This window comes from Branchiostoma belcheri, unplaced genomic scaffold, assembly GCF_001625305.1.
Source record: "Branchiostoma belcheri isolate BF01 breed outbred unplaced genomic scaffold, Haploidv18h27 scaffold196, whole genome shotgun sequence".
NCBI classification, from domain to species: domain Eukaryota; kingdom Metazoa; phylum Chordata; class Leptocardii; order Amphioxiformes; family Branchiostomatidae; genus Branchiostoma; species Branchiostoma belcheri.
The window spans coordinates 346,065-357,157 of NW_017803446.1; the positions used below are offsets into that span (position 1 = coordinate 346,065).

Genomic DNA, 11,093 nt, shown 5'->3' on the forward strand with positions numbered 1-11,093 from the left:
CCTCCCCCGGACTCAAAAAAAATTCCATGGCCCTCCCCCCGGCTCAAAATTTTTTTCAATGGCCCTCCCCCCACCCCAAAAAATTTTTCGGTGGCCCTCCCCCCCATTTTTCCAGTCCATGTCTCTTTCTCCCTCCGTAAAATTCCCGAATGAAGTACGCATCCCGATTAAAGTACGCACCCCCGATTTGGGGCTGGTGGGAGACAAATATTCCCGTCTGAAACGTAAAATGGAAAAACTGGAATTAAGTACGCACCCCTTCTACGCACGGCCGGTACCACAGTGAACATGTAGTATGTATGTCTTTATAATTTGCTTACCCTGGATGTCAAACTAGTATCGGGCCGCTAGCAATTTCCTTCGGTAGCCAAGAGTCTTTCGCCCGCGGGTCTAAGTTACCGCTACGGGGAGACTAGCCCGGGGGGAGTTTGGCTGGCCCTTTTCGGGGCCGGAAAAACCCTCAGGCTCAACTCCCCCGTAGCGGTAATTTAGATAGGCGGGCGAAGGGCTCTTGGCTGCCGAAGGAAAACTGCTACCGGCCCGATACTAGTTTGGCATCCAGGGTATAATTTGCTGTGTTCCGTCTATGCCACAAATAATGCATGTGTCAGGCGTGTGAACATGAATACCCACGCCAATGTACGAGGAACAGGTTTGACCCGTCAAGCCTTGATTTATAGCAGTTTGCGGTAACTTGAGGAGAGAGTAGTCTCCATAGCATGCCAAAAACTGGGGGTCTTCAGGGTCTTTGGGAGCTTTTATGTGCTATTTTCTGATTGCATATAGACAACATAGCCGGCCTGGTTGAATTACCCCCGTTTTTTGTTAGAACTGGGCTAATTGGGGTTTAAGTCAGAGTGCTAACCTCCTAGCGGTATTCCCCGGGCAACAGCCATAGCAATGACCCTGGGTTGCGATACCACCGGGAGCAGGTTGGTGAGCCATCGGCGTAGCGCCGCGAGGCCCCCCCTGTTCCTGGCAGGTTCAACCATGGTGGGACGGTTCTCAGGGGAGCTTTTGCTGGCTAATAGCACCTGCACCGCCGCAGTCCCCGATGGGCGGTATAGAAATACAGCCGAGGTTGTGCGTAGGGCCAGCAACCCACCACGGAAAAAACCATTGCGACGAAACCTCAACAAGTTGAAAATTGCAGTAGGACTGACCAAAATGGCTCATTGACCCAGGAACGGATGGACTTACGCAAACGGAAAAATGGCAGCATTATGAAAATTGCTACTTGGAATGTGTTATCTATGAGCAAGGACGGCTCAGCGCAGCTGGTATCAAATGAGCTCTCACGTCTTGACATCACACTAGCAGGACTTACTGAAGTCCGATGGCCTGGTTCTGGCACCCATGCAACCAACGGATTTACTTATCTCTGGTCTGGGCGGAATGATGGCATACGTCGTCAAGGGGTAGCCCTTGCCCTCGCCCCCCTAGCGCATCGTGCTCTTGTATACTGGAAGCCGGTAGACAACAGACTTCTGATGGCTCGCCTTCGCCACAAGCATGGCAACATCTCCATCATAGTCGCCTATGCCCCCACAGAAGTAGCCAGTGAGGAGGACAAGGACTCATCTTACATAACGCTGTCAGCCCTCACAAGTGGTATCTCAAGACATGACATCATCTGGGTACTGGGAGACCTCAACGCCGCAACAGGCTCGGACAGACGCGGCTTCGAGCACTGTCTTGGCCCCCACGGAGTCGGCGAATGCAACGATAACGGCAGACGACTCCTGGAGTACTGCTCCAGCCACCGCTTGCGCACGGAACGCTCCTTCTTTCCCCACAAGAGAATCCACAGCATGACCTGGATCAGTAACGACCACTACACCACTAAGGAGGTGGACCACATCCTTACCACCTCACGCTGGCACTCCTCCTCGGACTGTCGGGTTCTCCGCAGTGCAGAATTCGGGAACACGGACCACAGACTTCTAGCCCTGACCGTTGCTCTTCGTCTAGAGAAGACTACAACTCAGCATAAACAACGCAAGTATGATGTGGCCAGACTCCAGTCACAGGAGGTGGTCGACCGTTTCCAGTTGGATCTGCAGAACCGTTTTTCTGTGCTGGCGGATGTAGACGACGACACAGAGAAAAATCTGGGAGGATCTCAAGGAAGGTCTAACAAGCTCCGCAACTAAGGTGGTGGGTCACAAAAGGACCAGAAAGAAGGATCTCCTGTCAGAAGAGACGTTACAAGTAGTTGAGGCAAGGAGAGAAGCCCGTCTGCGAGGGAACCGTGAGGAGTACAGGAGGCTGAACTCTAGGAGGAATCACCTCCTCAGTAGGGACAAGCAACGGTGGCTAGACAACCTGGCGACTACGGCTGAGACCGCTGCACGCACAGGGAATCAAGGCACCCTGTATAAAACCCTCAGAACTCTCTCAGGGAAAGTTACTCCACCCACAGCGTGTGTAAAGGCCCTGGATGGGTCTGATCTGGATACTCCAGAACAGCAGCTGGACCGCTGGAGAGAGCACTTCTGCAACCTGCTCAACCGACCACCTCCACCACCCTCACCACAGTTGGAATCCCTAGTAGCCGAGGCTTCAGAGGACGATTCCATCTCTGCTGACCCCCCTACACAGGAGGAAGTGCTGGAGGCGATTGGCAAGCTCAAGCCCGGTCGAGCAGCAGGGGTAGACGGCATCCCACCAGAGCTGTTGCTGAAAGGTGGTCCTGCGGTAGCAGCCCAGCTCCATGTCCTGATCACCGCCATATGGAGAACAGAGACTGTTCCCATGGACTGGCTCCACGGGATCATTCTACCTTTCTGGAAGAAAGGCCCCAAGGACAACTGCGGCAACTACAGAGGCATAACCCTCCTCAGCGTCCCAGGGAAGGTGCTTGCTCACATCATCCTGGCGAGACTGCGACCACTGCTCCTCAGCAAACAACGCAGAGAGCAGAGCGGCTTCACCCCAGGCCGCTCCACGGTGGATAGGATCCTTACTCTTAGGATACTCGCAGAGCTGAGAAGGGAGTACAGGAAGCCACTCTTTGCTGCATATGTTGACCTGAAACAGGCCTTTGACTCCGTGGATCGCCCAGCTTTGTGGAAAATCCTTAAGATCTTGGGAGCTCCCACTAAGCTCATGAACCTCCTCTCCCTCCTGTACTCTACCACAACATCTAGCGTGAGGGTAAATGGACAGACCTCCGCCAGCTTCAACATCAACAGCGGTGTGAGACAAGGCTGTGTCCTGGCCCCCATCATCTTCAACACTGCCATAGACTTTGTCATGGGAAGGACCATCTCTCAGAGTGCGTGTGGCGCAAGCTTCGGGAACGTCACCATAACGGACCTTGACTACGCCGATGATGTGGCCATTCTTGCAGAGATCATGCAGGCCCTTCACCTCGCACTCCACATCATGGACTCAGAAACCAGACCTCTCGGACTACAGATCAGCTGGCAGAAAACGAAGGTCCAGAGTCTGAGTGACTACCAACCTCCACCTGCCAACCTCACGATCGAGTCCAACAGCGTAGAAGTGGTGGACAAGTTCACCTACTTAGGAAGCACCATCTCCTCCGACTGTAGAAGCACCGCCGACATCAAGATCCGTATCGGCCGCTCGTCTGCAGCAATGGCCAGTCTGAACCACATCTGGTCCAATGGCCAGATATCCACTGCCACTAAGCTCAGGCTGTACAACAGCTTAGTGCTCTCTGTCCTACTCTATGGGGCAGAGGCTTGGACCCTCACAGCCACAGAGGAGCGCCACCTGGACACTTTCGACCAAAAATGCCTGCGCAGGATCCTTGGCTACCGCTGGTATGACTTCGTCTCCAACTCCACGGTACGCCAAAAAACTGGTCAGCCGCCCGTCTCCCACAAGATCAGACAGGCCCGCCTGCGACTCTTTGGTCACTTAGCCAGAGCCGAGCCACCCCTGGAAGCTGCCAGTCTACTGAGGGCAGCCACGCCTGCAGGCTGGTCCAGACCCAGAGGCAGACCCAGACGCAGGTGGGGAGACCAGCTGAATGCAGACCTCAGCACAGTGGGCCTTGATACAGCTACAGCCTGGCTGAGGGCGCAGGACAGAACTGGCTGTAAGTCAACTTGGAAAGGCGCTACGCTCCCCGGAGCATGCGGTCCTGAGTGAGTGAGTGAGTGGGCTAATCAGAAAACAGCCGAAGACCACCAAACCCCCAGTTCTATAAGTCTGCTAAGAAGGCTAAGGAGAGAGGCGGGCTGCGTACGTTTACATATTGACCATTTCTTTTTGTGGACAAAACAAGCAACGACGATCATATGCACCAGGCTATACTTTAAACATTACCTGTTACTAGATACTTATGTAACATTTTTGCACCAAGTAAACAATTTAGATATTTTTTATTGAACGGAAATATTCGTGTGATTGTTTACTTCCAATTTTAACATTTTTGTGCCATTGCCTCGCATTTTTGGCTATAATATAGCGCTAAAACAGCACGCACGAGATACAACCTTTTTGTAGTGCCACCACAAACTACCAGAATGTAAACAAACATGGCTAAAAGCTGTTTCCAGCTTTTCAACACACTCGTAAGGCGTCATATTTTGGCACCTCCACTCTTGAATGGCACTTATTTGCAATATACATTGTAGTAGGGTCGAATTCAACTTACTTCGAAGAAATGACCAGAAAATGTACTTTTTTGTGTCGTCCTAATGTTACATAATGCAGCTTTAAGTATGATATGAAGCACGTGCACCAAAACGGTTTTACTAGCCTCCATAGCAGGCTTATAGAACTGGGGGTTTGGTGGTCTTCGCTGTTTTCTGATTAGCCCAGTTCTAAAAAAAAAAACGGCGTAATTCAACCAGGCCGGATATGTTGTCTATATGGAATCAGAAAATAGCACATAAAAGCTTCCAAAGACCATGAAGACCCCTAAAACTCCCAGTTTTTGCATGCTTTGAGGCTACGGCTTTACGTCGATTTGATTTTTCTATTGGGTGGGTTTTGCTTTCATGGACGAAAGAGAAACATCAGACGTTACGTGACAAGTCGACCGCATCGAACCGCGATTCGGCCTTTGTGCGTCCTGTTGACGTTAAGGTAGTTTTCAACCACTGAATCTAATTACAGCAGAACGCTGTGACCACTGGAAGGCCACAGCAAGTAATTTTCGTGGATGACATCAGCGCGCGCATTAATTTTTGCCTGATTTTGAAAAAAAAAAAGAAATGTTGTTGCCTTCTGACAGTGGTCAACATGCCGAAAATGGGCAAAGATATCTGTTACCATGCAGGAAGGTGGATGGCAGATAACTAGTATGCAGAGAGGAGACAAGAAAAGGCTCTGATTTAATATTCTGTTTCTTACTTTAATGCAGTGATATGTGATGCTGGCTGTGTATATGTGATGTTCCCGCTGAATAAAAACCATTTGTACAATAATTTTAAAATGTTGAAACCTTGTTTTTTTCGGCCCGCTCGCATTAGATTTGGAGTCTGCAGAGGATGTCATCCAAAAAATTTATTTGCTGTGGCCTAAACGTAACTACACATACAGCATAACAATTCAAAATCAATACGCAGTGATCAATTCTGAGGTAAGGCTAACGTTATAACTGCGACCTTTTGTACGGATGGGTTTTCTTTGTTAGTTGGAAAGAAGTTCGCAAACAGAGGAGTATTCAGTTACGACCCTATTGTGGTACTGTATTCTCACAGAAGGCGTTCGTATGTTGGTGTACTCAGAACCGTGCTTTATCTAGAAGCATGCCCACGTGTCCAAATATGGTCTCCAGAACTCTTGCGAACTCTCTCCAACCTAGGCCCTGTAGCAGGCTTATAGAACTGGGGGTTTGGTGGTCTTCGGCTGTTTTCTGATTAGCCCAGTTCTAAAAAACGGGGGTAATTCAACCAGGCCGGCTATGTTGTCTGTATGCAATCAGAAAATAGCACATGAAAGATCCCAAAGACCATGAAGACCCCCCGAACCGCCAGTTTTGGGCATACTTTGGAGGCTACGAGGAACAGGTTTACCCGTAACGCCCAATTTAGATATATAGCAGTTTGCTATAACTTGAGGAGCGAGGCGGGCTGCGTTACATTTACATATTGACCATTTCTTGAAAATAGCACATGAAAGATCCCAAAGACCATGAAGACCCCCCAAACAAGCATGTCGGCAGAACGTACTGCACCTGCGCGAAACCCGTAATGTATTGTGCATAGCATGCACTTCAGCAGAATGTCTCAAATAAGGTTATATTCGCTCATATAATGTTAGCATTTCGACAGTAGTTTCCAAATGTTATGTCAGAAAAGATATCCTCTGCAACAGTGAAAATTCTGATGCAACGTTGACCAAAAATCCAACTAAAAAAACGAAAATCCAGGGTTCTGCGCAGGCGCAGACGTGCTGGTATGCTACGGAGGCTATGCCCAACCATGGTTGGGAGTAGGTTGGAAGCAAGGTCGGCTGTGGTTGGCTGGTGTTCGGCAAGGTTGGCCACTAGTTCTGTCGCACCAGCCTAATGTTTCAAATGGTGTGTACTATCCTGGGTGCCAAGCTAGTATCGGGCCGTTAGCCGTTTTCCTTCGGCAGCCAAGAGCCCTTCCCCCGCCTATCTAAATTACCGCTACGGGGTTTTGTCCGGCCCGAAGCCATAGTAATAGGACAAAACCGGCCCAACTCCCCCGTAGGGGTAATTTAGATAGGCGGGGGAAGGGCTCTTGGCTGCCGAAGGAAAACGGCTAAAGACCCGATACTAGTTTGGCACCCAGGGTAGGTGTGTAAAGGAAGTTAGGCCATGGTTGGGTACAGGTTGCGAATAGATCAGCAGTGTTTAACTCAAATTCCATTCGATTCGCATCGAACGGTAGGCGTGACCTAAATCTGGTCAGACTGCTCCCGAACTCCAGCCAACCTTAGTTCAGGGGAAGGTTCTGAATGTGTGATTTTAACTACATACGTTTGGCTCTAGGATACTTTTAGGAAACAATTCTGTAAAACAGTACAGGTAATACGGGTCACTGTGTCATTCTTCTGTGAAAAATACCGGCCAATGTTTTGAAAAGATATCAAAATAATTTAATCATACAAAGGGTAAAGGGTCAGACGGTTACGTAAGTCAACGTAAGGCCACAGAAAGTAATTTTTATGGGCGCGCATTCATTTTCGCCAGATTTTGAAAAAAAAAATTGTTGCCTTCTGACAGTGATCAATATGCCGAAAATGGGCAAAGATGTCTGTTACCATGCCGGAAGGTGAATGGCAGATAACTTTGAAAAGAGGAGACAAGAAAAGGCTCTGATTTAATGTTTTGTTTCTTACTTTAATGCAGTGATATGTGATGCTGGCTGTGTATATGTGATGTTCCTACTGAATCAAAACCATTTGTACAATGATTCAGTCAATTTTTTTTTTCGACCCGCCTTGTTTTTTTCGCCCGCTCGCATTAGATTTGGAGTCTGCAGAGAATGTCATCCAAAATTTACTTGTTGTGGCCTAACCAGGATGCAAACTAAAACCTAAATACCCAAACATTGAAACAGGTCGAACAAAAGGAACGACAACATCATTTGTTTACAAAATACCCGCTATAAAAGAAAATCCCACATAGACATGCTAGATTTCAACATCGACTTTTTGCCATTCATATTTTGTTATTGCTTAGTTTCTTCTTCCTCTTCTTCTTCTCCAGTGACCTCTGACCTGAACTAATGTTGTGTCTGTTGGTAACTAGTATTGGATTACATCATGTTGCAATTTTATAGCAGGAGGGATTTATACTCCTGTCTGACCATATATATACGAATGTGTTTGAGTAAGAATTAACAGAGCAGACTATATGCGAAGGTAAACACTATGCATATGCCTTGCAAATGTTACCTTTCTTTTTCATATCTGTTATAGTGATTACTTGTCACTAACTTTCAGATCGACAACATGGGCGCTTCCAACACCAAACTCGGCACAATTCGGCAGAAACCGGGCGAGAGAAACACCCCAGACCGCATGGACCTCATCATGGAGGACGCCTGCATCGCCCTGCACCTCAGGGTCAAGCAGAAGGTGATGAAGATTTAAAGAAAAAAAAATTAATTTTTTTTCAAACTTTATTATTATTCACATACAATACATAAAAATAGTTAACATACAATCGTTCATAATAATACATAAGAAGGAAAAGACGTTTTAGCAAGAGTTATCTAAGTAAATATCAAGTAAAGTGTTGCCATTGTTCGTTATGTTCTATTTCTATGGTTTTGTTTAGTCTGTTTCTGAAGATTGTGAAGTTTGGTTTGTAATTTTTATGAAGGTGATGAAGATGTCAAATCTCCCTACCGCCGTGCGGGACAAACACATCTGCATCTTCCTGGAGAACCTGACGAGCAGTAAGGAGTTTTTCCAGTGGGAGCTGTACCAGGCTTTACGGAGCCGGCTCTCCGTGAAGTATTGGGTTAGACTACACAACAGGGTCTTCGAGAACAGTGAAGAGAGCTTAGACATTACGGTACGGCACATGAACAGAAGAGAGCTTGCCGCAGTGGTTGAGGTCCGCAAGGTTCCGGTCTGGGACCGGCAAACTCTCAAGAAAGACTTGGGTCGTCTCAGCTCCCTCATGGCGGAGGGAAACGCCGAGAGAGGCTACCTGGTCGTGTACGGCACCTTCCCGAAGGGATTCCAGCCTCCAGTACTCATGATAGACCGGGAGAAAGTGCCGAAAGTGGTGCCGAAACAAGACGACGTACGGCGGAAAGTTCCCGCGCAGACTTCCAGCGATGACTACCTGGAGAGGGTAAAGGTCACGGTGGCGGAGAACGCTGATTGGTTGAAAGTTGCGGAGAGGGAGACAGTGGCAGCGGGCGTGGCCAAGTTCTCCATGGACCTGCCTGGAGTGGTAAGGACTAGACAAGTGTTGTTTGTTTGTTTTTATGACTTCACCACTAGTTATGGGTTCACCACACCACGAAGTGGTGGTGAACCCATATTGCTTTTTCTGATGTTTCTTCTCCTCCTCCTCCTTCTCCTCCTTCTCCTCCTGCCATATCTTTAAATGGATTCAGCTTCTTCATTTTAGGGCCTAAGGTCCTGAAATTTGGTATGGAGGTACAGTGGGCAAATACCCCTAGGCGTTTTTTAAATTTTTGTGATACAGGCTTTTTAGAATGGTTTTATTTGAGTTTTTTGGCTGTGTTATAGCAAATGTATTACTGTGTTAGTGTGCGTGTTTACCACGTCTGGGCATGAGTCATCACAATGGAATGCAGGGCATCAACCAATAGGCATGCAGCTTTCCTCTATACTTCTTGCTGATTGGCTGTTGGGATTTAACTTGATTAACACCCGCACAGAGCATTTCCACCTGCACAGAGCATTTCTTGCTGATTGGCTGTAGGGATTTAACTTGATTAACACCTGCACAGAGCATTTCCATACTGACAGTATGTCTTTATTCAAGTGTTTTGGTAGGTATTTCAAGCTTTTCTGCTCCAGCATTGGAATGCGGGGCATGAACGTTTTTTATTTTATTTTGAAAATCAACAGTTTGTATTATGCAATTAAAAATCCTAACCAATAAAGTAGGGAATAGCTATCCAACTGTTGTTTTAGTTGTATGTTACTTCATATTATAGTTATATCAATGTAAATCATTGTTTTCCCTTGTGTTTCTCATTCTTTCCCTGCCATGTGGTAAAATGTGGTGAACCCATCGCTGTATTTGCTCCAAAGCAAATATTGGCCTTTCTAGTTTTTGATCACGTTTTCTTCTCCTCCTCCTCCTGCCATTTCTACAAATTCAAACTCCTTCATTTTTGGACAAGTAAGATGAGATTTGGCATGAAGGTAGAGTGGGCAAATGCCCCCAGGCTTTTTTTTTTCATTTTTGTGATACTGGCTTTTAGAATGGTTTTATTTGAGCTTTTTGGCAGTGTTATAGAAAATGTTAGCAGTGTGTTACCATATTTGGGCATGAGTCATCAGAATGGCACGTAGAGCAGGCAACCGATAGGCATGCAGCTTTTCCTCTATTCTCCTTGCTGATTGGCTGTTCGGATCTGATCGGGTTAACTCAATTAACGCCTGTACAAAGCCATGCCATATTGACAGTATGAACTTTATTTAAGTGTTTTGGTAGGTATGTCAAGCTTCCCTGCTCCAGCATTGGAATGTGGGGCATAAACGCTTCTTTTATCTTGAAAATCAACAGTTTGCATTATTAAATTAAAAATCCCTACCAATTATGTAAGGGACAGCTATCCAACTGCTGTCACGTCTTCATACTGTAGTAATATCAATGTTAAGAATTGTTTTCCTTTCTATTTCTCCTTCTTTCCATGCCATGTCGTGAAATGTGAAGTCATGCTGAATTTGCTCCAAAGCAAATGTCGGCCTTTCTACTTTTAGATGCATTGTCTCGATATTCTGTAAATGGGTAAACCTTGATCAGACCTTGAAATGATTAGATTAAGGGCCACCTGGCTGTGGAACTGCAGCTGAACTTACGATTTTTATATCTTGTTTTTCATACTTTATAAGGTAAAACTCCAACCGGAGAAATTCCGGATCCGTGTCTACCGCGTGGTGCATCGTCCCCAGGACAGCGTGGAGGATCCGGATGACGTCACAAACCCTGCCGACGCCACACAAGGTGCCACGGAAAACGTGACGTCAACCCCGCGAAAAGCTGAAGGACCAACCGGAAGTGACGTCTTGGTGACGCCACGAAAACTGGAGTTACCGGAAAGAGTTGCCGAAGATGACGTCACGTCCACGCCACGAAGTCTGGAGTCTCCACAGGTGCCGGCGATGGGCTTCACAGCAGAGGAAAAATTGGAGTTCAGAAAAGTTGGGCTGGACCTGTCTCCTAGAAAAGAGACAAGCCCCAGACATCCAACTGACAGTCCCGAAATAGAAGAGATCTCTGAATCAGAGGAAGAAACAAATTCCAAACTGTAGATGTTCATGTAGACTGAATGGAAATATTGTGAATTTGTTTTACGCTAAGTACTAGTATTACGTTCGATGGTTGGGTGGCAAGAACTTTCTTGAATTCCTGATATTTGTCGTGTTTTTTAGTGCAACCTTTCAAAATTGATAAGATTTTTCTGTGTGCATACATGGAGATAAAA

General features: G+C 46.9%; 1 protein-coding gene across 1 annotated transcript in view; it reads left to right on the forward strand.

Annotated features, from left to right (window-relative positions):
• The window catches only part of LOC109468236, a 13,343-nt gene extending 2,271 nt beyond the window's left edge, over nt 1-11,072 (forward strand). The window contains exons 2-4 of the mRNA XM_019766487.1: nt 7,897-8,031; nt 8,279-8,860; nt 10,501-11,072. Coding sequence (XP_019622046.1) covers nt 7,906-8,031; nt 8,279-8,860; nt 10,501-10,920 — 1,128 coding nt within the window. The 5' untranslated portion in view covers nt 7,897-7,905 and the 3' untranslated portion in view covers nt 10,921-11,072. The remainder of the gene's footprint in view (nt 1-7,896; nt 8,032-8,278; nt 8,861-10,500) is intronic.
• The last annotated feature ends 21 nt before the right edge of the window (nt 11,073-11,093 follow it).